We start from the raw sequence: 27,765 nt of genomic DNA, 5'->3' as shown, positions 1-27,765 counted from the left end.
GTCCACAAAATGAATTATGAAAAGATGTTTTCACACAACCCAAAAAGAATGTTGAGAGAAAAATTTAGTTGCAAATGTGCATTTAGCATCCTGTGTGAGTGGGGACAGGAAATGCTTTTCTTATTTCTCCGTTTAAAAAGAATAATGAAATAAATGCCCTAACCCAGGGCTTTAGCATGAATGATGTCATGATGACGAGGCTGGCTTAGTGTTGCAAATACAGGAAGTGCTGCCATTGCATTTATTTATGTACATACCTATTTATTTATTTATTTATTTAGTTATTTGCCTTCATGGCATTAGGGTGAACGAACACAACCACAAAGATTGAGAAACAACATATTCCTTGAGCACATTTTTTAAAGGCATTCAAATATCTGTAGTACTAGATAGGTGTCTGTGAATATTCTGAACTTGCAATTAAGAATTGAACATTGTCCTATTTTATTTGTTCTTTGAACCATATAGTGGCTATTCATAAATACGAATATCATTTTTTAAATAGTTTTACAAATATTTCAAAACAGCAGCCATACGTAATATAGCATAAAAGTGGAGCAAAAGTAAAATAAATTATAAATGCTTTTGAATGAATTAGTGATGAGGTTTGGGTGTTCTTGCTGCATCTTGCTTAATTTGACCCTCCAAATCTTTGGTCCCATCAGGGTTGAATTAATGGAATTCGACTGTGTAGGCATAAAACATGGGACTTGCGGAGTGGACTAGGCTACGTCGTTCGTAATGCCACACTTTACCGGCTATACAGTGATTATTTGCACTTTTTGAAGAGTTCTGTCTAAGCGAGCAAACTGCTTATTTGTTCCCGATGCTCCTTATGTGCTTTTAATGAACAGTGCATTATAACATGCTGTGTAACTACAGAAACTTGCAAATGTTACGAATACTAGGATGTTAACATCGTTTGATAGTAATTGTAAAAATGGCTGTTCATTATTTAAAAAGTATTCAATTCAATTTAATTTGCTTCTGGCACTATTTCATTTGTGTTTTATTCGGCCTCCACAATTGCTATTTGCCTACTGCTAATTCTAAATGATAGAGGAGGTAGGCAAGTGGTTCCAGTCATTACATGTATTAGAAGTGAAGCTGTAAAAGAGAGTCCAAGGCACACATTAGAATGTGGCTGCAGTGGCCACGAATCAACAGGGTGATTAGCCTGGCTTACTACGCCAACTTCTATTACATGCTCCACAGCATCGGCACTAGATCTAATTGTGACAAATATTGACATCGTAATCTATAGCGCAGGTACTATCATATCTAATATTAGTGACCACTGTCCTGACTCTCTAAGTTATCATAACCAACCGCTGAATAGAAATTCACAACAGGAGCCACTCATCATTCAACTAATTACAACTGAGAGTATTTAATCATTCAAAATTGACATAATGAATCAAAGCTGGCTGTCTGTAAACAAGAAGAAATATACAAGTGGCACTTATGATCACTTCATGAAAATTTTTATGCGTATTTATGGAAAGCATTTTCCTTTCAGGACGCTTACACCAGCAACAAATTCTAAAAAAACCTTGGGTTACCTGTGAGCATCTCGAAATGATAAAAAGTAAAAATATATGTTATAATTCATTCTTGTGCACACACCCTTCGAAATCAAATAAATGCTGAAATTAGATGTTCTAAAAAAAGCCTGTTATCGTTGTCTTTTTCAAAATGCTTCTCGACAGCGATCTAACTACATGCAAGCTCGTAGTAATATACTCGGGCATGAAAATAAACATGCCCTGCCTGAATCCTTAACACCCGTTGCAATTTAAGCGGCACATCACTCCCAAATCACTTGAACAACCACTTTATAAACACGGTTACTCCATCTATTGAACATGTAGGTTTTGTTGCCAGATGCGGTAATGTGAAGCAGAGCACCTTTCTTGATACAACTGATAAAAACGAAGTACATCACACTTTTATGTGCTTAAACAATGCTAACTCACTTGATGCCGATATTTTGCAAATTTCTTCCATAAAGCATGTTTTATGCTTGATCACAGAAGCTCTTGCATGTATCTTTAATAGGAAGCTTTAGCTCGGGCCCAACTCCAACGAGGCCTATTCAAATACATGTTAAAAGCAAAAATGTTTTTTTGAGATAACCCCTTAAGCAATTTTAATGAACTTTCTTGCATTTGAGAGAGAAAGTTAAATTCTAGTTAATTTGAATTTAGGGCCTGAATTTTGTTACCAGAATTTTCAAAAATTTGAATGCTTGAAAAAAAATTGAAGCACGAAGTTTACAAATTAATAGCGCTGCATCAAGAACAGATATCGTGATTCTGTAAACGGCATCCATTAAATACTTCGTTCAGCGCAAAACAACGGACACAAGAAAAGGCGACAGGACAAGGCGCTACTCCTGTCCTGTCGCCTTTTCTTGTGTCCGTTGTTTTTTGCTAAACGAAGTATTTATGGATCCGCACCAACTAGCCCGCCAACACATGGGGCATCCATTAGTTCATTGAAAGCGGACAAATTCAATATGTCATTTCATATCTTACGTGAATTTGTAACGTTGTTTATAAGGGTTCTGCAAAAGCTGTATTTCCGTATTACTAAATTTGAGATTTATGTTAACATATCAATTTTGTCCGCTTTAGATCTGCTATTCAATGCAATTCGCAGAATTGTGGTATCATTTTTCATTGCTGAGTTACAGAGTTGTAAACTTGACAGTTTCGTTTCTTGAAAATTTTCCATTTATGCCATTTTTTAATTAAAAATTTTACGACATAAATAAAAAATTTGAAGCCAACAGTCACTAGACTTTCAGTTTTTCTCTTAAATGCAACAAACCTCATCAATTTGGTGCAGTGGTTGCAGAGAAAAATGAATTCTCCTTTTACATGAATTTAGATGGGAGCACCCGAGCTAAAGCTTCTTCTTAATTCTCAAACCTGGAGTTCTTACAGAAGCTATGAAAAGAGCTAAAGTTTGTCGTTTTTAATGGAGGAGATTTTAATATAGAAAGTTAATTACAGACCTATTTCTGTTCTTCCTGCCTTCTCTAACAGATCAGAAAAAAGTTATCTTTGTTCAAATAATGCAGTTTTTTGGTAAATTTAATGTTCTAACAGATGCACAATTCAGCTTTAGAAGTGACAGGTCTACAGGAAATACATTGCTGGCATTGAAAGAAGCTGTAGTTCATCACATTAAAAAGGAATGAAAAAAACAAATGCACACTTAGTATTTTTTAGATTCAGCAAAGTCTTTTGTTCCCTTGATCATAGTATTCTTTTGTATAAACTAGAATCATGTGGCATTCGTGGTATTTGCGTACCTCTGCTTCAACCTTACCTTCAAAATAGGTGCCAGAGCATATGCATCAACTAATGTAGCTCATCGTTCTTGCCTCTCAGCTGCGGTGTACCACAAGGGAGTGCCATCCTGGGGCCCCTCATGTTCAATGTTTATATCAATGATATTGCAAACAGAGGCACAACAGTTAAATACGTAATATATGCAGATGATTCCACAATACTTATCTCTAATATTAACTTGTATCATTTAATATTCAAAGCTAACAGCATGCTTTTGGAGATTTTCTCCTGGTCAAAAATAAATGGATTCAAGATCAATCGAAATAAAACGAAAGCTGTTATATTTCGGGCTAAAAATAACACAGTCACCACTCACCAGTCTTTAATTCCTGAACCGCAGCGAATAGATATTGTTGATATGCATAAAATGCCTGGGGTTTAGTTTTCATCGAAGTTAAGTTGTGATGCCTACGCTAATTACCCCTGTAAGAAAATCTCGTTTGTAACATAAGCCGTCTCTCGATGCAGTAACCTGCTGTCACTCAGGGACGTATTTGCAGTACAATGTGATTATGTTTAAGTTTTACGGAACTTTTAAAAATTGCCTGTTGCAGATGACATACCGGATTTATTTGAATTTAGGCCGGCCATGATTCTAAGCCAGCTCCTGGAAGTCCGGAGCCAGAAAACGAAAAAAAAAAAAAAACCTACCTTGAATGTAGGCCGAATAAAAAAGTGAGGAGAGTGCTCACAAAATGAAAACAAAATTTATTGAATGATGACTATGCCAAGCTCATTCTACATTATCATTGCTGCTAGCCTCGTTGCTGTCATTCTTATTACCGTCATCTTCAAACACTGCACTATATTAAAGCAGTAAATGCCATCCTCGTTACAGCGCAGGCAAAGAAACATCTCCCTTTGCCCCCTCCAACAACGGACGTTTTTCTTATCGATGCTGAAGTCCCGCCCAGCTTAAACATTTGACGGTGCCTCTGCGGCTAGCACAACTTTTCATTTGAAAGCAGCACTATAGTAGCATCGCCTTTTTAGTGCCATCACGATAATGCCATGCTGCATGCCGATACCATAGAATAAAGAACCAGGTCCACAACACCGGTCAAAATGTCGATGTCGCTTGTAGAGTTCAGCTCGCTACTGGCATGGCCAGTAGTGGCTGCAGTACTGACTTTTCTAGATGGCACTAGCTGTGCACCATTTTATGTATTTCAATTGAAAACCGGCACATTTTTTAAAAACCTAAAATCTAAGCTGACCCTAGAGTTGGTGCTTGTCCTGTGTCGTTCTCCCCCACTTGTGATCGTCTTAGTTGGCGCTGTTCCTTCCTAATTCCTGGAGTTTGGTATATGATTATTTGAAAAGACCTATCGGCCTAGATTCGAATAAATATGGTAATTCTTGTCCTTGAGCTGGAGTATTCAAAAAGGTGGACATTACTTGCATGAGCAATCGAAACATATATTCAGGCAGTTAACACAAACTCACTAATTAACTTAATTACTTTACGGCACCTACTGCAATTTATGAATTGTAGTCGGTGAGCTTGTAAGACAATGTATCCACTTGAAATCTGCAAACTAGCATCATTCTAGAAATTAATTCTAAGCAGGTAGGCCTTGCAAACTTAACAGCTACAATTGGTATGTTGAAATATGTGCCGTGAAGTAATTAATTCAGAAGATAATTATTGAATTTTCATTAATTAGTTGATTCCATGTTTCGATTTCTTGTTCAAGTAATGTCCGCCTCTTTGAATAGTCCAGCTCAAGGGCTAAAATTATTTTATCTGCAACAGGCAATTTTTTAAAATTCTGTAAAATTTATAATTGATGACCCTGTTTATCACGCATTGTTTAACTCACATTTAATAATTGTATGTTGATATGGGGCATAAAAACCAACATAAATATAATTCTTGTTCTAAAAAAGAAAGGTAATCGACTACTTTGGAAATATTCAGCATTGGGAATCACCTGCAAAGCGTTTGAAGGGTTCAATATAATAGGCTTGGCAACAGTCGACCATATCGTTTGTTGAGCACACTCTACTTTTCCAACAGAACTCTTGAACTTCACTACAGCCTTGTCATGTCTACAGTGTCATGCTATTACAGTACCTACAAGAAATGCCCATATATGGTCTGTGCCTTGGTTTTGTACAACTCATAAGTACCAAACTTTAGCATATAACATCCCAACAATGTTAAACACATATAAAAGTACAATCTGTTAAAGTAAAAGACAGCTATATTCATACTTTTGTTCCATTGTGTGCTAGAAAAGGGTTAACTATCCATAAATGATATTGACTACACTTGCAAATTATTCATGAAGTTTTTGTTACATCTATTGTGCAACTGATAAATATGTTGTACTATGTATGGTAATTTGCATATGCATTTACTTATGTATTGTAATCTGCTTGTTTTCATTTTACCTTTGTCATGGCGCATCTATAATGTCAACCTGTGCACCTTGTACAGTTGCTGCCATGCAGCGGTCACCTGGGCCTTGTCAAGCCGTTTTCAAAGCTTTTTAGCCCAGTGGACCTTCCAGCCTTATTGTCTGGTAAATAAATTTGAATTGAAGTAAATTCTTGGTATGAGGACTTACTATTGCATAGATTGTGAGAATGGGACTAAGAATAAACTAAACTAACTACCGCGGTTGCTTAGTGGCTCTGTTGTTGGGCTGCTAAGCACGAGATTGCGGGATTGAATCCCGGCCATGGTGGCCCCATTTTGATGGGGGTGAAATGTGAAAATACCTCTGTACTTCAATTTAGGTGCACTTTAAAAAACCCCAGGTGGTCCAAATTTCTGGAGTCCCCCACTATGGTATGCCTCATAATCAGATCATGGTTTTAGCATGTAGAACACCATAATTTTAAAATAGTTTGTAAAAAAGATTAATCTAAATTAAATTCTCGCGTTTTACATACCGAATCCACGATATGATTATGAGGCACACTATAGTGGGGGACTTCGGATTAAATTTGACCACGGAGGAGGGAGGGGGGAGAGTCCTTAACGGCACCCAGTGCAGGGTACATGGGCGTTTGTGCATTTCGCGCCCCATCGAAATGCGGCTTTCGCAGCCGGGATTGGATCCTGTGCCCTCAGTCTTAGCAGTGCCATGCTAAAGCCAACTATGGCAAGTGGGACTAAGATTAATGGACCACACGGCACGGGTGCCTGCATCGTGTGTTTCTTTAATCTGAGTCCCGTTCTCACACTGTTGTTTGCAGCAATGGCAGGAGTCAAACCTGTGACCTCTTGCGAAGCATCAGAACACCCAAGTCACCGAGCTATCGAGGTGGTTTGACGGAGCCTGTGGACTGTGCTGTTGCCTGTCATTTATCTGTAGATACGTCCATACACTTATGGTGCAAGCAGGACAAAACACTGCCATTGACTGTCCCCATGTGCTCTCCGATGCACCGCACACTCGTTGGGGTAGCCCAGTGTCTATGGCGTCGACCTGCTGAACTCGAGGTCGCGGGCTCGATCCGTTAATTTTCCTGGACTTGCGCCTGTTCAGTGCCAAATAGTGTATGGCGTGCAGAATTCTGTAAGCAAGCTTTCCCATGCATCTGACATGCCCTAGCCAACTGGGCTGAGCTTCCCTTCCTAGCACCGTTGAGGCCGAGGGACTCGGTCTTGAAAGCCTGGATGATATGGTGAGCTGAGGTCAAGAGGGATGATGGGGGAACCAGTCGTACCACCCTGCCACATGCCTCAAGATTTTATCTTTAGTTTCATTCCACTTGGACTCGTCATCATATCTGTCCCTACTTGGAAGAACTTCTCCTTGCACCAGTCATTGTCGTGCATTTTTTACCCTCTAACATGCGAATTGTTGCGCACAAGTATAATTGTTCCTTGAATGCACTATTGCAAAATGGAATAGCTTGGGTTTGGAACTTTCCACTCATGCTGGCAGCCTGACATCTTTTTAACACAGTTTAGAGTTTTATTTCTTGCCAGCTTTTTTGTCTGCTGTGTTCTTGTGGTTGTATCTGTATGTTGATTGACTGTATTTTGTTGTATCTGTGTGGCTCCACCCTGTAACAACCCGTAGGGCCCTACAGTATTACAAATAAATAAATAAATTTTACTTGGGTCAGGTGAGATCGGTGGAGAAGTGCACCTGCAAATTTTGCATATATTGTCTGTTCTGTTGCAGTGGAAACCTCTATCTTGCTCACTGTATTCCTTCTTTCTTTTTGTCGTTCCGTCTTTGCAGTTTCAAGCCTGCCTGCAGCCCCTGGTCTCAATCTGAGGAGTCTGAAGAGTCAGACTGCAACGACAGTCAGTACTCGTGAGTACGGCCAGAGTGTTTGCCCCTTTCAAACAGTTTGCAAGCATAGGGATGCCTACTTCTCTTTCCTTCTTTTCCTGGTCTTTCAACAGCAGGTTGGTTTGCTGGATCTTTGCTCACCCATGCTAGGTAACCATCTGTGACATTATCGCTGCTTTTTTCTCCTGAGAAATATAAAGCTCTGGGCTAAGTTGGTTGTACGGTTTGTGTGAAGAGTTTGCAAGGTAGGGTGTTTCCACTAGGAAGTTTAATTTTGTACAATTTGTGGACTGTAGCCACCACTAAATCTGTACAGCACTATGTTGTTCGCATATACTAGTCAGGCTGGAAATCCAATTGCCAGGCTGTAGAAATGCTTAAGTTTTTTTCAGACCCTGCTGCTTGTGAACTTTTGACGCGGACAGTACAGTGTAGTCCACTTATAACGATATTGAGAAGAACGAAAAATACATACCTTTGTAGCTCCAAAACCTGCAATAAAGAAATTGATGTTGTAGAAAGAAGCCTGTGAAAAATTATACATTTATTTATATCTCTAAACAGCGTGTCAAGCATTAAGCACACTGAAATAGTCAGAAATCTGCACTTACCGTATAGTGCGGAATATAGGTCGAGGTTTTTTCCAAAACATATTACTAAAAGGTCACCCCTCGACTTATATACCGGCCCTTGGCGCAACATGAATAGTCGTCTGGCAACACGTAGGAGCACAAACTTTTCGGCATCCACATCGTTATCGCCTCCTTAGTGACCGATGCGGCCCAACGTTAATGCGGCCTACGCAGTTGGACCTACGCCATCTTCCTTTTTTGTGCTGCTATCGTTCCTGGCGTTACTAATTTCCCGACAACACGCAAAATGAGTACGAGTACTCGACGTCGGTTCACTGCGGCGTTTAAAAAGAAAGTCATCGAATATGCTGAAATGCATGGGAACATGTCTGCCCAGCGGCAATTTGGCATCTCTAAAGAAAGCGTCCGGTACTGGCGAATGCAGAAAGTCAAGCTGCCTGCCTGCAACGCGCGGAAGACGTCCTTTCGCGGGCGCTGCGCTGTGCACCCGGAGCTCAAAGACAAGGTGGCGGATTTCGTCCGCGAGCATAGTGCCAGATCTTTGCCAGTGACAGCGGAACTAATCCGCATTAAAGCTATTGAGATCGCCCGAGAATCCGGACTGCCCAAGGAACAATTCAAGGACTCCATTTATTGGGTTCGTCGCTTCATGCGACGCAAGGGCTTCGCACTTCGACGGCACACATCAATCTGCCAGAAGCTGCCAGAGGCATCCGAGGTCAAGCTGGTCGAATTCCAGCGCTATGTTATCCGTCTCCGGCAGCAGCATGGCTACATGTTAGGACAGATCGGCAATGCTGATGATACGCCGGTGTGGTTCGACATGACGTCGCCCACCACAGTGTGCGAACGCGGCGCAAAAGAAGTCAAGCTTTTTTCCACGGGGAACGAGCATTCGCGCTTCACGGTGATGCTCGCGTGTACTGCAGACGGCAGAAAGCTGCCCCCATGTGTAATCTTCAAGAGGTAGACGCTGCCGATAGAGGCTTTCCCGCGGGATGTTGTCGTTCGCGTGAATGAAAAGGGCTATATGGACGAGGCCCTCATGCTCAATTGGATTAAGACCGTCTGGAAACGGCGACCCGGCGCACTCCTGCGGTGTCCGAGCATGCTTGTCTTGGATGCCTTTCGCGGGCGCTTGACCGCAGGTGTGCAGCGGGCACTTGACGAGAGGACGGAACTCGCCGTCATTCCGGGAGGCATGACGTCAACACTGCAGCCACTGGACGTCGTGCTCAACAAGCCCTTTAAAGACTGTGTCCGTGAACAATATAATCAGTGGATGGCCGGCGACAACCCGACGACCCCAACTGGCTCGCTGCGCAGGCCGCCTCTCGCCACTGTGGCCACATGAGTGTCGCAGGCTTGGCACTCGCTGCCTGACGATATGGTGATGCGGGCATTCAAGAAGTGTTGCATTAGCAACTCCTTGGACGGCACCGAGGATATTTGTGGGACGCAGCCAGTGAAAAGCAGTCGTCTTCGGACGACAGTTCAGACAGCCCAAACGAATGAGCAGGTGACGAGGCTGGTGGCACCACTAAATAAAACAAAGTTTTGTGCCTTATAATTTTTATGTTGACTTCTTTGCTTCAGTGTAAGGGGGTCGACCTATATTGCGCCTCAACCTATATTCCGCATTATACGGTAGTTTTGCAGAAGCTTCAGGTTCACAAATGCGGTGTGCATCGCGTTCAGCAGCTGCGCAAACACTGGCAACTATGATTTAGTGTACATGAAATCAATGAGTGATTCTATCGAAAAAAGTAAACTTCGTGTGAACATTGAGGTCTGTGTCAGGCGGGCTACTGTGAATCTCGTCGCCTCCGTCACACAACGCCGCTGTCTGTCATGACGATGATTGCCCCGTTGGAGATACTTCGCAGAACGAGGCAGCGCTGCTCTGCATTCATAAACTCCTCCATCAAAGCACCACCTATTTAATTGCCAGTAGCAATGTGCTCCCAGAATTTAGAAATGTCAGTGGCTGCCACTGTGTTGTGTTGGTTTCACATATGGGGCTTTCGGCCAGGCGCACAAATTCCGCTGTTCCTGTTCATCGGCATGGTCACTGCTTCTCGCCTTCATAATCAGGACGCTCACAATTTTCAAAATCGTCAATATTACTGGCTGCGCAAACTGGTACTTTGAGTCTTGCAAAATTTGCAGCTTTGTTTCAAGTGACACAGCTTTGCGATTTGTCAGGGCACCTACTGTTGCTTTCGCGGTGCATTTCCGTGCTCACTGAGAATGGAGATTGTAGAAAGGAAGTGCAAGAGCAGTTCGCTCATCACTTTTTTTTTTACGCTCGCCAGCAACGCAGTAACGAAGCTGCTGGTGCCATCTTGTGGCACGCTGCGCCAACTTGTGATGCTCTCCGTGGCTTTTGCAATCGGTGTGCTGGTGGGATGCGCTGCGCGGTAATGGCAGCAGATACGAACACGCATAGGCAAACTTTTTGCGCCGTCTCGGTTAAGGGGAACTTAGGAAAGCGAATTTCTCAATAATTCTGCATGGAAAATGCTGCCCAAAGGACAGAATTTCAATCGTTATATCCGATATGCGGTGCATAGCATTTCGTTATGTATGTCTTTTTTTTCCCATAGCCCTAATGCATAAGTTGTTTCTCCGAAGTCAACTCATTGTTATAACCCATAAATATTTATTGGGTATCATTATAAGTGGACTACACTGTACACTTCTAACTGGAGCATAGAAGAAACGGGACAGTGGGAAGCAATAGATGGCACGCTGTGCTATCAGTTCACCGTTGTTTTTTTTTTGCATCCTGTTTCACTGCCACTCTAGTCGAAGACCCTTTCTTTCAGCATGTCAAGGGCAATAATCTGTTTTTCATGGGTGAGGAAGAAAAAAGACGCTGTCTTATCTGGCAATGTGAACTGGCTCCAATGGCTGTTGCTGCTGCAGCACTTACTTTTGTGATAACTGTCACTTGACAGTGATCTTGTTGCTACAAAAACAAGCCATTGTTTAAAATTTTTCTTTCTGACACCTCGGTAGCAAAGGTGATAGCTCTGATTGGTTGCCAAAGTGCATGTTTTCTTGCCACGCTTGTCGGGCAACTTTTGCTCGACCTTTAGGTGGAGGGTGAGTGTTTACGACCATTCAGACCGAATGCACCACAGCTCCTGCAGCTCTGATGTTTTTGAGATGACTGTGTTGCTTTTTGCCGCAAAGATGCGATTTTCAAAGCTGTGAACTGTGTTTGAACGACCAGATAATATCCGTCATCATCAATGTTGACTAGGGATTCTAGCACCTCGCAACATCATAATGCACTGGTAGGTTTATCGAACATTTTGTGCAGTAGTTGCGAGAAACTGCTGACAGTGTTTATCTTGTGGTAGGAAAAGTGCCTAATTCATGCATGCATATAGGAGAGAGATGAATTTGGCTAGTTAGTATTGATTCATAATTATGCAGTGCATAATTCATGCGAGCATGTTTTCTTGAAAGGCAAGGTTGAGCACTTGCACGGTTGCTGTGAGGCATTTCGCTTGGTGTACAGTTGAACCCACTTATAACAATATTCAAGTGCCACGAACCATTGTTATAACCGATAATTGTTATAACCGGGTTGCATGAAAAAAGTGCAAGTGGGGGATGGCAGAACTGTTGTGCAAAAACTAGAATGGCGGGGAGGCCACTGCCCCTCCCCTTGTTCCTTCCTCCATCCAACTGCTGATCGTGTTGACTCGTTTAACTGTTTAACTGTGCTTTCTGCGCACTCCAATCGTGTGCAACAAGCCGTGGCTGTCGGCATTCAAGAATGCACTGCTATAACTGCAAAGCGGGCTCACGGGCGGCAAGTGACATGCAAACTCCGCCGAGGCATCGCTTTGGTGGCCTCAAAAAAGGACTTTTAAAAAATGCGAGAAGAATGCCGTGGCAGCCCCTCAGCTTCAGGAATGGCAATGGCAAGATTATCACAATTATCTTGCCACGTACTTCTCACTGGCTTGCATGAGGAAAACCCCATGTCCGTCAGCTTTTCTTGTGTTATGCAAAGCTTGCTGACATCCTTCTACAAGGCATCCAGGTGCTCCATGTAGTGTAGCAGAAGGTCCCTCGTGAAAACCAAGCTGTTGAGGTAGCCTACCTTAGTGCCTCATCGCTGCCGTTGTCACTGTCACTATCTTATTTAAGAATGTTCGCGATGATTGCCTCATTGGTTAGAAGTACTTTGTTTCCAAATCTATAGCAGTGCACGTTTTTTTCATCAGCAACGTGGTGCATTGCTGATGGTCAGCGGGTGGATTGGCCATCTTCTGTTTTGGCGGTGAGTCAAACGAGGCGGAAAAAACCGCATGGCCAGGAACAACTTTGGTGCAACCAACAAAGACGAGCACGAGCGGCTTAATGCGTTGGCAGAACTGCGCAACATGAAGGGCCAGCAAGCAATTTGGGAGCAGTGCAAAGCTCTGTCAGCAAAGTTGGCGCTATCCATTCGTGTTTCGGAGGGTCGGGTGGCATAGAGCTATAGGCGCAGCCGATTCGTGTTCGCAGAGGTGGAAGGATGATGGGAGAGAGCCACGCTAGGCTGGCGGTGAGAAGAAGGCAGGAAAACAGTGCGTGTGGCATGCAGTGGGTCGAATTTCCTTTCGACACAGAGACCCAGTAGCCAGACTTCATCGTTATAACCGATAATGTGGTATCAGGACATTGTAGTAAGCAGGTTATTTCCCCATAGAAAACATGCAGAAGTTGATGGTGCAGGAGCTTCTCATTCTTATAACCGATGTATTGTTAAAACCAGTATTGTTATAAGTTGGTTCGGCTGTAGTTAAAATGTGGTTACATGGGCATGCTAACTGTTGTTGGAACTACTGTTTTGCTGCAGTGTTGCATTGTTAAATGTAAAGAAACATTGATCACAGTTATGTTGTATTACATATATTACAAATGGTAATTGCATACATAAATGTGATTAGCCTTTACTTTAGTGGATTAAAGTGGATTTAAAGTGGATGGGGAAACAGCACCGCGGTAGCTCAATTGGTAGAGCATCGCACGCGAAATGCGAAGGTTGTGGGTTCGGTTCCCACCTGCGGCAAGTTGTTTTTTCATCCACTTTAATTTCCATTACTTTATTGTTTCTTTATTTCATTCATTAAGCACAAATAATTTCCCCTATGTTGTCCTTGGTGTCAGTGTTTGTTGGCTTTTATGATATGACTAATAAAAATCGGGGCCCCTGGGTTAACCCCCTTTCTTCTCGTTTATCCTTTACTTTGTTAGCTAGACATAACTATGATATATTCTAATCGAGGTTCAATTAGGCCATGGTTTATGTGTACCTTGGTAACTAGACCTTGCTTTCTGTTTGTGTGAGCAGGAGCATAGAGTATTCCCAACAGATTAGCAGTGTCACTATGATTGTGCCATTAACCCCTTAAGTGTTTTATTTTTTTTGTTTGAAAATTTCCAAACCAAAAGTGCCTATTTTTTTATTGCTGATTTTGAATCATATTGCACTAGAAAGTAACTACTCAATGTTGAAAAAATATTTGCACCACATACTAAGTCAAGTCAACATAATACAGTTTATTTCTGAACGTTACATAGGAAACCAGCTGCCTGCTGCTAATGAAAGTACAAACCACATAAAGAAAACAGTTGAGAAACTGCTGTATGTACTCTAGATGGTCATCTGGTGATATCAAATTGAAAGTCTTGCCTGGAATGGCCAAAGATGGATACCAAGGAGGCGCCACACGTGTACTGTTGACATCAAGCTGCATCCACTAACGAGCACTCGCAATGTTTGCTTCAGAGATGTTCTCATCATCACCAGAAGAACTGATCAATTCAGCGTCATCGCTGTCTCCTTCACTTCCGGACACAATATAAGCTTCGGTATCCGAATCATCTTCATTGAAAGAAGATGACGAAGATGAAAAGCTTCTTTTTTGCATTGACGGGCCAGCTATGCATGTGTCGCTGCCACTGGTCGCTATGTTTTCACAAAAAACTGTGCTCCTGCTGCGGAAGAAACCAAAATCGTCAACTAAGTGCTTCCATCTGGCAGGTGACACGCCATCTAAGCCGTAGACAAGCGCTTCTCGTTTTAAACACTTGAGAGGAGAAGCTGTTCTGGTTGGACATTTTGGGGATGCTTTGGCTAGGACAAGTTCTGCATGTTATAAACACTTAAAGGGTTAACAGTGCTCTCATTGATATGCTTGTCTGCTAGTGGTTGTATTGACTCAGACAAAGGGCAAACTTTCAGTGTTGTTCATAAGCACTTCATCTTCCATGCATCTGTAGTATTAGTTGCATGTGTTTAAGAATGAAAAATCAGTTGGAAGTCTTAATTTGCTTGTGACCAGCCCATGCAACTTGAAGGGGTACTCTATTTACTCAAATCTAATGCACAATTTTCCTGATAAAACGGGTCCAAAAATTGCGTGCATGTTAGAATTGAGTACGTATGACCCTAAATCTGTGTTGCCATATCGCCATTGGCATTTCAAAAGGGCCTCCTCATATACGCTTTGGGCCTAGCTGCCATAGCTTCTTCCATGTGCTGTATAGTATGTGTGCTTAGATTAGTCCATAGAGTTTCCTACAATATACTACAGGGAACTCTGGTGCTGCAGTCATTCACCCTCCATGGGAATGATAAGTACATGGATTCGTCTGATCTTCACGCTTGTGGATGCAGACGTTCTGGTGATTTCATATATTAGGCTTTGTATGCCTCCATTGTAGTAAATTTCAGAGCAATCTATACTCTTTGAAGTGCAGAAGACGTTGCGAACACGCATAATCGCTACTAATTGCAACGATTGAGCTTGTCGAGGTGGCCAAATCGAAACACTCCAAGCGTCTCGAGGCACTGGCGTGCTCACGATAAATTCATAGGGGCATTTCACATTGCCTATCGATGCGTGCGTCCATGGCTTAATGGTTTCAATATCAGGCTTCTGTTCTAGAGGTACTGTTCAAATCCTGCTGTTGGACAATTTTAATAATGTTTGTGTAATTATTTTTACGCAGTACATTGTTGAAAATGACGAGTTTACAAAGTCACAAAACCGTTTGAAGCCAGAATGATGAAGCTTAGGCAAATCCATGCACTTCCCATAATTCCCATGCTAGTAGAACCGCTCCCATTGCAGCTCCCGTAGACACTAGCACCAGAGTTTTCTCTAGTAATTGTGTTAAGAAAAGCTACGGGTTAGTCCATGTTCCTGTTTTCTGCGTTTGCTCTATCAGCATGGAAGTGCCATCTGCAAAGACGTGCCGAGTGTTTATCACGATGCCACAATTAAAAGGAAAGTGATCACGTGTGGAGACAGGTAGCAATCAGGCCGCATCACGGGCGTTCGAAGTTCCCAAAACTTGCGTGCGGGACTGGCGCAAGCAGGAGAAGCATTCTACTCTGGCGGTTGCTGCATAGGCACGGCTGCACGGCTGCTATATTGAAAGCGATCTATGATGGAGACAGTCTATGCATCTAGGCGCACATCGCTGTGTTCTCATCGCTGAGTTCACGTTGAAGCGAGAGGCCACACAAAAGTCAATTTGCTCGCTCCTGCTACCACACTTTCTCATCCAGCGTTCTGATAAAAGGTTTCCGGGGTCATTGAGTGAGACGTGTTCATGTTTGCTTGTGCGCTTGTGACACAATGCTTGTTAATTTAGTTGGTAAGCGAATGTTTAAAAGCCTAAACAGCCGATAAAACCACTATATTTAATTTTTGCATCATCATCATCATCAGCAGCAGCAGCAGCAGCCTATTTTATGTCCACTGCAGGACGAAGGCCTCTCCCTGCGATCTCCAATTACCCTGTCCTTCACCAGCCGAGTCCAACTAGCACCCGCGAATTTCCTAATTTCATTGGACCACCTAGTCTTCTGCCGTTTTCTACTGCGCTTCCATTCTCTTGGTACCAGTTCTGCCACCCTAATGGTCCAACGGTTATCTAATCTGCGCATTACATGACCTGCCCAGTGCCATTTTTTTTTCTCTTAATGCCAATTAGAATATTGTCCTTACCCGTTTGCTCTCTGATCCAAATCGCTCTCTTTCTGTCCCTTAACGTTATGCCTAGCAATCTTTATTCCATCGGTCTTTGCGGGGCCCTTGACTTGTTCTCAAGCTTCTTCGTCAGTCTCCAAGTCTCTGCCCCATATGTCAGCACAGGTAAAATGCACTGATTGTATACCTTCCTTTTCAATGATAACGGTAAGCTTTCAGTCAGAAGCTCACGATGTCTGCCGTATGCAATCCAACCCATTTTTATCCTCCTGTGAATTTCCTTCTCATGGTCAGGGTTCCCTGTGGTTAGTTGACCTAGGTGAACGTACTCCTTCACAGACTATAGAGGCTGATTTGCGATCCTGAACTCTTGTTCCCTTGCCCGATTGTTCGTCATTATCTTTGTCTTTTGCATATTAATCTTTAACCCCACTCTTACACTCCCTGTTAAGGTCCTCAATCATTTGTTGTAACTCGTCTGCAGTGTTGCTGAATAGAACAATGTCATCGGCAAACCGAAGGTTGCTGAGATATTCGCTGTTGATCCTTACTCTTAAACCTTCCCAGTTTAATAGCTTGAATACTTCCAAGCATGCCGTGAATAGCATTGGGGAGATTGTGTCTCTTTTTGTATAGCTGTCTACTAATTTGCTATTGCAATTGACGCTTCACCTTTCGGTCGAAACTGCGGCTTTTTTTTTTATTTATCACAACTTTAGTGCATTAGGAGTAAATCTTTGTTTTCCCAAATCAGAGAAAGTTGTATTTCTGTATGAAATGAGGCGCACCATATCTTCCTACTCTTCCGAATTTTCCGTAAAGTGTAAAAATTTTGAGCAGTCTTATGATTTTACAAATCTTACTTGAAATTTTACGGAAAACATTTCATTTGCGAAAAAAAAAAAACTTGAAAATGTAGTAACACTACACCCTGGTACCTTGCGCTGCCACGAGAGGGCAATATGTGTGTGTGGTATCATCATCAGCAGCTGCAAGGTTGTGGTGATTTCTGTCTTTTGGGGGGTCACGAATCCATATCCAAAGCTCGATAGCACCTTTAGTGCCTCTGCAAACTGTTGCCATGTTGCTGCCTTTGTTCGCGCGGGCGCGCAGGTTTGGACTTCAGTCAGCTTCAGTCACTGCAGTGTTGGCCTCGCCTTTTGTTTGATTAGCTGCCGCGTCGGACGCAGTTGCGACTCTGGCCTTTAGCGGCTTCGCAGCACTGTGGCAGGCTCGAAGCACCGATAGTACTTCCAAGTGTTTTTGAAATTGTACACGGTAGAATTTCTATGCTTCGTGCCTTCGAAGAAAGGGGAGAAGTTCGGATTCTGCACCACGTGTGCCTGTGATGTGAGCATCTCGCATGGCAGCAAGTCGGACATCAAGGTTCACATTGCTTTGAAAAAACATCGGGGATACGTGCGAGCCGCGGATAGCCAGCCAAGCCTAGCAAGTTTTGTGCGCAGCGACAACGACCTCGGTGTAATTCGTGCAGAATGCTTCTTCGCAGCATTTTTAGTTGAACACGACATGCTGCTGAGTATCAGTAATCATGCCGGACCGCTTTTCCGAAGGATGTTCCACAAATGCGAAGAAGCGAAACGCTATGCCTGTGGAGGAACAAAGATGACGTCAATTGTTCGGGAAATGGCCACCAGCGTGGAGACTCCTTCGCTGGATGCCCTAAAACAGCAAGTATTTTTGATCGCTGTGGATGGCAGTAACAATAGGGATACGCAGCTTTGCCCTATTATTGCGAGTAGAGTTGAAAGCCGCCTAATTTGCCTCAGGACAATGTCACAAGATTGCAAATCTGGTTCTGGGCGAGATGACTTGTCGGAATTTGCTTGATGGAAACCTGTTGGCTGTGTTCGGACAATTCCAATGTCATGATTGGCAAGAAAAACAGTGTTTCTACTCTATTGAGAGAGGCTCAACCAGGTTTGATAGCGGTCGGTTGCTCATGCCATCTCATCAACTTGGCCGCCTAAAAAGGAGCTTCATGTCTTCCTGTAAAGGTTGATGAGGCTTTGGTTGACATTTTTTTTACCTAGAGAAAAGCTTGAAACGGAAAGATCGACTTAGAGTTCCGAAAAATGCACGACGCCGAGGCCAAGAAGATGTTGAAGCATTCACCGACACTTTGGCTGTCATTGAAAAAGTGCTTGAAGAGGCTGCTGAACCAGTGGAAACCACTACTCAGCTTTTTTTTATCTTAAACAAAGCAGTGCAACAAGCTGAGCTTGTTTTTGGGTTCATACCAAATTCCGAAGACTTCCTCACAAACCCCCAAGAACCCTGCACTGACCCCAAAGTCTGCTACACATCTTGACAAGACTGCTGCAGGCCTTGGGAAAAAAAAGCACTGACGGTGATGAATAAGAGGAAAGGAGCTCACTCTGGACCTCAAGCAAAAAAACTGAAACTTCATACCAAGGATTCTGGGGAAGCCAGCCACGTGATCTGTGAGGAGCGCCTGTTTAATTTTTTGTCATTGGAGCTAAACAGGGCATGCTGTCTTTTTCTCCAAAATGTTATACTGCTTTTTGAGAAGGCAAACTGCCTTCTTCAGGCTCCTCAGATTCATGTACTGAGGGGCCTCTTGAACCACCTTTTCGAGGATCTCTTGACTAGATTTGTGCGCCCAGATGCGCCATTCGGCTTCTTGTTGTATTAGAACGAGAGGCGTTACGTTTATGTCTTGGCCTTCCTAATTTTGTCACTTTTGTACAGCAGCTGAAGTTGCTCAAGTACAAGCTCTGGAAACTGCTTCATTCAACAGCATATGTCATTTTATTATGGCGTTCCCTGCTACTCTACCCCAGCAGAGTGGCGAATCAAAGGAAGAAACAATCGACGCACTTGTAGTTGAGTTTGCTAACTTGCAAGCATATGAGGTTCCAGACGACATATTGAATGAACCAAGGTGCGATGTGCAGTGGTCGCAATTAGGAAGCATATGAAGTGTCGACGGATCACTCAGGTTCCACAGAATTTCAATGGTTATGCTGGGTATTCTCTCCATTCCCCACAGCAATGCTGAATATGAAAGAATATCCAGCGCTGTGGACAAAACTCGGAACGAAGTTTCGCTCACCTGTGTGTGAGAAAACATTCGAAAGTCTGCTGATGCTCAAGGGGCACCAGAGTGGTACTTGATTTGAGCAAACCTACACGGAGAAGTTTCTGAGCAGGCAATTTCAGCAACAGCAAAATCATTGCAAAATTGTGCCCCAGTGGAGATTTCGCTCTTAACTCTCCGAGACATGGATTTCACTTGCAGTTGTAAAAACATGAGCAAGTTTGTCACAAAAGGTAAATCCTTTAAAAATAAAAGTGCTGCTGAGCAACCTCCCTTGCCGCGATAGTTTTACAAATTTCCAGATATTCAGGTTGGCAAGTAAGGGTGTATGGTACTGTAAAGGGCTTTTCTCTTTTTTAGGTCACTGCAAATGGGTGCAGGTTACAATTGAGGGCATTCTTTTGCCCTTTTTTTGATCACAGAAGACGGGTGCATGCAACAATCGAGGGCGTGTTAGAATCAAGTAAATACGGTAGTTCTTGAAGAGATAATTCTGGTTACTGACCGGCAGCACATGTCAAGATCCAGGATTGTCACGATTACACTCATCATGACAATGTGTCCCCTTGGGTGCCGATGACAAGTTGACCTGTCATGAAGTTTCTGCAAATTTTTACAACTGTTCAGTACCATAAGCGCTTTGCTACTACAAAAGTAAGATCAATAAGCGCTTTCTAAAAGCATTTAGGTCGTATTTTTCATAGTTTCCTACAGCATACTAGAGGGAACTCTGGCGTTGCAGTCATTGACCCACCATGGGAATGAGGGGAAGTACATGGATTTGTCTGATCTTTGTGCTTATGGAGTCAGACGTTCTTGTGGCTTTGTTTATTACGCTTTTTATGCCGTCATTGTTGTAAATTTTAGAGAAATCTGTACCCTTCGAAGTGCAGAAGACGTTGCGAACACACACAATTGCTACTAATTGCAACGATTGAGCTTGTCGAGGTGGCCAAATTGAAACATGCGAAGTGTCTCAAGGCACTGGTATGCCCACAATAAATTTACATCGCCTATCGATGCATGCATCCGTGGCTTAATGGTTTCAATATCGGGCTTCTGTTCTAGAGGTGCTGTGTTCGAATCCTGCTGTTGGACAATATTATTTATGTCTATGTAATTATTTATTATGCAGTAAATTGTTGGAAATGGCGAGTTTACGAAGTCACTTCAAGCCAGAATGACGAAGCTTAGGCAAATCCATGTACTTCCCATAATTCTCGTGCTTGTGCAACCGCTCCCATTGCAGCTCCCGTAGACACTAGTGCCAGAGTTCCCTCTAGTAATTGTGGTAAGAAACCCTATGGTATTTTTTGCCTACGTGGCCAAAAGCAGCCTATCTAAAGTTGTGTACGCAAACACCGAGTTTTAAAAATGGCACTGATGCGAGTGGCATGCATGGCCACAAAGCATGGTGCTGACTTTTTGTCGATGACGATGGTTCCAGTGATCGTGATTGGTTGCTGGCCGATCTAAGCACTGGAGATTTCGACCTTCACAAATCATCAAGCAGTAGTAGCACAGATGACGAGTCGGATCATGTGGCCTGTATCCGAAACTGGATTCACCTTGACCAAAACAGTCTGCATCCTGCATCTCCCAGGTTGACATTCATTGGATCGCCTGTATGCTGCGCAGCCAACGTGCCTTTCTGCAACTCCTGTTTTCTTTTTCTGTTGCATACGTGCTGATAGAGGTTGCACCATCTTGTACTTTTGAAAGCTGAATAACACACAATGTCATTTGCTATTTTTTAACAAAAACAGTAAAAGTGCCATAGGTATTCCTGGTAATACACTTTTAAAAAATGCAAGAAAAATGCAGGTATAAAAAAAAACCTGCAGTTAAATTTTCGAAATTGCTTATGGCAGTTAAGGGGTAAGCTTGGCAATTTGATATTTCTGCAGATTTGTGTAGGTGACTGTTCATATCCTCGTGGATTTCAGATTGCTGTCAATGGCAATGTAGGGAATTGAAGGGTCATTGGAGTATTTTCTTTCCTTATTTTTATCAGCCCGTGCACAACTAACAAAAGTGTATTTATTTAGATTTTTTTTAGGTATGGTCGACTTTCGCCTATCATGTTACAGCTTCAGTCTGCTTGGGAACATAAAGGAAATCTCTGGCACTTCTGTTCCTTGCTTTACTGTGGCATTAGCATGTGCTCGTCTTTGTGAAGTTGTGACCTCTCATTTGAACTTCAAGTTGGTCTTGCTTCCTGCTTTTTTACAATTGGGAACTTCTGTGACTGGGCAGTATTTTGGGGTGTCCACCATCCATCAAAGATCCTCTCTCACCTTCCCATCCCTCCCCACAGCTCGCTAAGCAGCCTAGGCCTGAGCCCTCGCAAAGGACGGCGGGGTTCCAGTCGTCGGCTTCCACAGAGTTCCTGGGGTCCTGTGGCTCGACCATTCCGCCTCTCTGACAAGCTCCTCATGGTCAAGCCTCTGGAGGGTGGGTACCTTGCACTGGGCCACATTTTCGTGGACAGCGTTGCCAGACCATCTGTCTTGCCAGGGAAACCCTGAATTGGTGTCCAATGCTGCAGAACGCCGAGAAACTTGGCAGGATGCTAAGGGCCGGCACAGCAAATGATGGAGCAAGAAGTGATAGCCGTAACAGTAGAAAACGTAAAGGTGGTAGCATTAACTAAAGTGTGGATGGGTCATTTCCTAGTCTATATTCTGGTTGAGCATAGAGCAGATAACTGGTTGTCTATTATAGTGACAGAATAGATGTCAAGGAAAGTGAAACACTTAAATTTAAGGGTTACAATGAGATTAAATAAAGTAATGCAATTGGGAAATTTGCAGCCATGGCATAGAGTTGGCCAATGCAGGAGAAAGGTATGATTAGAGATCACTGGAAGAGACTTTTGTCTTGCAGTAAACTTGGAACAGGCTGATGATATTTAGAGGAGTGCTCAATTTTTAAGTTACTTTTGGAGTCACAGTGGCTGCATTCAGTCTCGTTACCACTGTATCCCACAGGCCAAGGCAGCACAGGTACCTTGAGAAAGCCACTGATGCCATTTTTTCTATGACCTTGCATGATGCTGCAGCCAGGCAACCAAACTGAGCTTATTGATGCAGGTTCGGAGTTGCTCAAGCAATGGCAGCGTCTGGCAACACCTGGGCTCAGCGACTTCTTTGAAGACCAAGGGTCGGGGGTCAGGCTAAAAGGCGGTCTCCCAGTACAGCCACCTCTGGAGGCTGCGCAGGAATCCCCAGGTAGTTGTATATAAAACTTGGGTCATTTATAAATATAAATATATCACATTGGGTCATTTTTTTTTTGATCTCGATAGTGAACATTGGCGCTGGGAAATCATGTGCAACGACATCGTATCAACAAGGTTCTACTGTGATTCAACCGTTTGACCATCTGTGTTCACAGAAGTTTGCATTTATTGTCTCTGTATTCCTTCACCGTGGCAGTGGATTTTTATTATACTGAAATTGTGCATGAACACATTCCATTACACTGAGGTTCAGAATAGATGTGTTCTAGGGACAAGAACTTATAAAAATGTTGATAATTCGTTATATAGAGAATTTGGTTATATTAAGGTTGTTTATATTGAGCTTTAACTGTATTTTCATTTTCCACAAACCGAATTAGTCTCTGGCAGGAACTCTGAAAGTACAACACAGAGAGACATAGACAGGTTCTATGAGATGGCCCAAATGAGATGTCTAAACAAGCATAGTTTTACCTCAAACTTATTTGCCTTCGTTCTTCACTCTTTTCCAATGTTCTTATTTCTCTCTTATTTATTTTCTAAATGTCAGTTTATTGTGGTATTAGGCCATATTGTCATGCCTGTGTAAGCCAAGGTTCCTTAAAGCTTTTTTGGAGGGAAGAGGCCTTGTGCATTGTTAAACTGCATTGTCATGTCGGTGTCTCTTTCTCTGTGCGACATTTATTTATGCAGTGGTTCTGTTTATTGAAGGAGCAGCAATTAGTATAGCATAAGTCTGCTTGAGACCATCACTTTTATTGCTGGCTGCCCTCCAAAGCTTTGTGACAAGTATGAACTGCTTTCCCGTCAAGGCTTGCGTTCTCTCTTTCATTGCTTCTCTTTCGATTTTTCCTCACGATGCAGATGGTGACGAGTGCGACCTGAAGGACTTGGCGGGAAATGCCACCGCTGGGATTCCAGATGGTGTGGCACTTAGGTGAGTACAGATGTAGTACCATTATATAAATAGTTGCAGTGTGGAAAGTAGGCATAGACAGAGATAAGAACACAAGACAAGTTTTAGTTGCATTATTGACCAAGTAATATCATTATCCCTGTAAAGCCCAAACACGCCTCCACAAATTTGTTCACCTTTATTTCTTTCCATGGAAACTAAATTTGCACAAAAAACAATAGAATGGCATTTGAGTTAGACCTTAATTAGTAAATCAATTAGTAATTGGTTTGAATGACTATCGATGTCCGAAAACATGCTCCAGCATCTCAAAAATATTTTTATAGGCTTTGAGAAAATCACTCATAAATCAGAAACTTGAGGTAGTCTTAGGTAAAATGGACACTGACCACAAACATAAATTATAACAGGCCATTTCATCATCTGTGTGGGAACTGAACAAGGCTCTAATTATTATTTGTTTGTGGTCGGCATACATTTTACCTTTGACTAAGATTAATATGAACCAGACGAGTTTTCATCAAGCATTCAAAAATTTGAGGGGTCAAATTCGGCATAGCATATAGTGTGATGTGTTGTGCATTACAGGGTTTTCTTTACATGTGTTCTTGCCTCACGTGATGCAGCAGGACATTGTTCATACACTTTGGAAAAAAAAAAATGCAAGGCGAAATGTACTTACTGAGAAAACAAAAGTTCCGAAGTCACTAAAAAAGTTGGGCAGAGTCCACTACTAGCCCCGAGAACTAACTACAGGGGCGCTGTGAGCGCCACTTGCGTGACGTCAGGGCAAGGACTCGCGCCTGTCGTCTGCTACAGTTCGGGCATTGTCTGGGCGCTTTCTGCAGTGTTTTCGTTTGTTCGCCCTCGTTCTCTCTGCTTGTATACTTATGGTGGTCGTCTCAAATATATTTTTACGGCGTCTTCCTTTGCGAACATTTATTCAAAGAGCTAATTTCTTAGACAACAATGCAGCTCTCAAAGGCAATGCTACAGTGCCAGCCGAAGGAGTGCAGACCAGCCCATTGCGGGTTTTTCATGTGCGGATGGACAGTCGCAAAAACATAGCACATAGGAATCCAATTATGATACCATACCTGCCGCGGTGCAACAAGTATGTCAAACGCTGGCTATATATGACTTCTACAACAGTTACGTTGATTTTAATCCACTAAAACAGGTTTGCTCACGACGAGTAATTCATAGTATAATATCAAATTTTGCATTTCTTCACAGAAACGCTTGGCAGTAACATGGGGACTTAACTAATACTGGAGTTTAGATTTTACAAGCACCACTTGCTTCATTAACTGCTTGTCAACATTAGGCGGTTCTTCACGTGTTTATTTTAAGCGGCGGAAATTTAAAGTAAAGTTAATGAAGGCTTACACCTATTTACAGACTGCAAATAGGAATGTACCAATATATATTTCCTTTTCCGTGCTACACGTTCAACTCACCTGAGAAATTTACTGGTACTTGCTGCTTGAGGAATATACATAAGGAATCTGTTTGGCAAACTGACACAGGCTGCTCGACCCAATTTTTTTAGTGAAGTATGCCTGTTCGACCACATGGCTGCAGCCAGAAAGAAGTCGAAGCGTCAATCACTAGTAGTATGGGACATATTGAAGATATTGAAATTCCCCGATGGAGGGTCAGAAATCAAGTGAAAGTATATGCAAGGCTTGTGGTGCTTTCTTTATGAATGTTTGCGATTGGATTGAAGCAAACTTTATTTAGCCTGCAGTTGGGCAAGGTTCTCTTTTATGTACCGACGAGGTGAATAGTTATCCGTTTGTATAATTGAAGAACGCTGGATCGAGACATGGTGAGACAGAAGGTGCTTGAATTTTCCTTTTCTAGGCAATCTAAGCTGCGCTGTAGTAGCTCGAGAATACTTTAGCCATTCCAGTTGGCACTGTAAAAAGATGCTTTATGGTTTCAATTCGAAGTTGTAATGAACTGATGGGTTTCGCGAACATAGCGTGCCTCACCATACGAACAATCGGTTGCTACTGTTACGTGATCAGGGGTGTGCCATATTGTCGATAAAGGCTACTGAGGGCCACTATGAAACATTTCACCACTTTCAATTGATTGGCTCTCGATCTTCAAAACGAAACTTTTCTCTCAGGTGATTTCTACGATGGTGTTTGTGAATTAACTATGTAAATACTCTACATGACGCACTGTCGTGTTAGCAGCCATGAGCAGTTCGTTTTTTGGAGGCCTGTTTCAGAGCGGGATGAAAGTAGCAGCAAACTTTTTCATAAGCAATGCGTGCCTAACTATTTTTTTACGCATTAATGAATGGCCATATTTGAATAGAACAACACACCAGAGTAATAAGAATCATGATGAAAGCTTCGCTGGGCAGTGTCTTTCTAACATCGGATAACATGTTGACGCCAATTACCAAGAATTTTCTTCCATGTAAAATGCAATGTCTCTCATAGCTAAATACTAAGGGAATGTTGAATGTTTAGCGAGGCATCATACACAACTTCGCGTGTTGAATTTGCAGACATTCTATTTACGCAAAATTCACCGATAGACACGGCGCATAGACCCCTTTAACGCTACATAGCTTGCGATATCCAAACCACAAAGTTTCTCGACTCACGCATTCTTGAAGAAGAAACTGTAGTTAAGGCATGGCAGCTGAAAGAAGCCGACGTATCCTTCAATACGTACGGCTCGAGCCACCCATACCCCAAGCATACATGAAGGGAACGAGCGCGCGTGGCAGCCGAGCGAGCCGGATCGAGCTGTGTCCTGGCCGTTACGTCACTCGCGAGAGGGCGCCACTCCTAATTCTCGTCACTAATAGTTGACACCTACATAATGCGAAGCATTGCATGAATAATTGCAGCACGAGACGTCGACGTGCGCTGATGATCTTGTGGGGCCAGAGCAACCTGAGATGCACATTGGCGTTTTTGCAGCTTTGTTAAGCTTACATTCATGCTCCTTGAATTCGGCGTGAGTCGGCAGTTCTTTGTGCAGAGAATTTTGGCGGGAAGTTTGGACGTGCCCACTTGATGAGAATCGTTGCGGCACAAGACACTGATGTGCGTCGAGCTCAGGCTGTCCAAGTGACCACAGATGCCGTTGTCATTGTAAGACGGCAATGGGAAAATAAATTGAGTTGGTAGAGGGTTTTAGTAAGGTTGCTGGTGGGTGACGCCGGCAAGCGATGTTGCCAGAGCAAAACATGACGCTCACTTCACGCAGCCTGCAGCAGGGAATGGCGTGGCGTGCTTGGGTTATTGCCCATTAAAAGCATGCAGTGGGCTTCCAGCAGCACCACGCTACATGCGCTGTGAACAGATAGGTAAAGATGCTTATCGCAATGGGTTGGCGGTGATAGCTGTGGATGGCGGCGTGCAATGACCCGCAAGGAGATTTGGTGGCACTAAAAGAGAAAACCGAGTGCGTGGCGTCATTTTCGTCTGCAGCTGGCTAGTACTGCGGAGAAGCTGCCGTTGCGGGCACTTTCTTTTTGTTGATAGCATCTGACTTGCTACATTTCATGTTTACACGGGATCTAGCAGCTGGAAAACATATCATACGATTGCAGTATGGTGACATATGGAACATTGTTGCTGAAAGATAGTGTTTTCCGGGAATGTATTAATAGCCGGTACAAAAGAAGCGTAACTGTATTGGTTCATTTCTTGCATTCTCGATCTCTAATATTGGTGCCGAGAAAACGTATGAAATGGGATCGTATCAGTGAGATTCTACTACATTAATGTTTCTTTCATTTGTTCTTTCACATTGGGATCAGGGATCATGGATTCCTTTTTATTTTTTGTGCTGTTATTGTTCGCTGGAAAATTGGACCTCGATATAACGAAGTAGGTAAAATCGGCAATTTGCTTCGTTATATAGAAATTTCGTTGTGTTGAAATTCGAACTTTTATGCAAACAAGAACAGTCACTGATCAATTTTTCTTACACAGAAAGGGGCCGAAGAGTTTTCTAAATTATCGGGCAGTTGAAGAAAGCAAATTTGAATGAGAAAACAATTAATTTTGATAAATTTGGTAGTTGGCGACGAATGATATGGTTTCATGCCACATCGACAATATCTTCGCATCGATGGTACAAATCAAGGTAAGTTAGCCACGCTTTCGCGTGCACTTCGTCCCTGCAGCTGATAGCGTTGCCCGCACTGAGGTGACACTAGCATAAAAAGTGCCAGCAGTGTGAAGCAAATGCTTCGTCTGCCTCTTGCTCCAACGAGTCACCGAAACTCGAGATTACGCAAGGTCCAATACTAAATGCGCGGTAAGACAGCTTA

General features: G+C 42.9%; 1 protein-coding gene across 3 annotated transcripts in view; it reads left to right on the top strand.

Moving 5' to 3' along the window:
* Positions 1 to 27,765, top strand: part of milt (trafficking kinesin-binding protein milt) — a 142,975-nt gene that overhangs the window by 84,787 nt on the left and 30,423 nt on the right. For all 3 annotated transcript variants that reach the window (XM_075695024.1, XM_075695026.1, XM_075695027.1), the window contains 4 exons: positions 7,565 to 7,639; positions 21,617 to 21,753; positions 22,392 to 22,529; positions 23,405 to 23,477. In XM_075695024.1, coding sequence (XP_075551139.1) covers positions 7,565 to 7,639; positions 21,617 to 21,753; positions 22,392 to 22,529; positions 23,405 to 23,477 — 423 coding nt within the window. The remainder of the gene's footprint in view (positions 1 to 7,564; positions 7,640 to 21,616; positions 21,754 to 22,391; positions 22,530 to 23,404; positions 23,478 to 27,765) is intronic.

The sequence above is a fragment of the Dermacentor variabilis genome, chromosome 6 (genome assembly GCF_050947875.1).
Source record: "Dermacentor variabilis isolate Ectoservices chromosome 6, ASM5094787v1, whole genome shotgun sequence".
Taxonomy (NCBI): domain Eukaryota; kingdom Metazoa; phylum Arthropoda; class Arachnida; order Ixodida; family Ixodidae; genus Dermacentor; species Dermacentor variabilis.
Note: the sequence above shows the minus strand (reverse complement) of the source record. Positions and strands in the feature narration are given on the sequence as shown.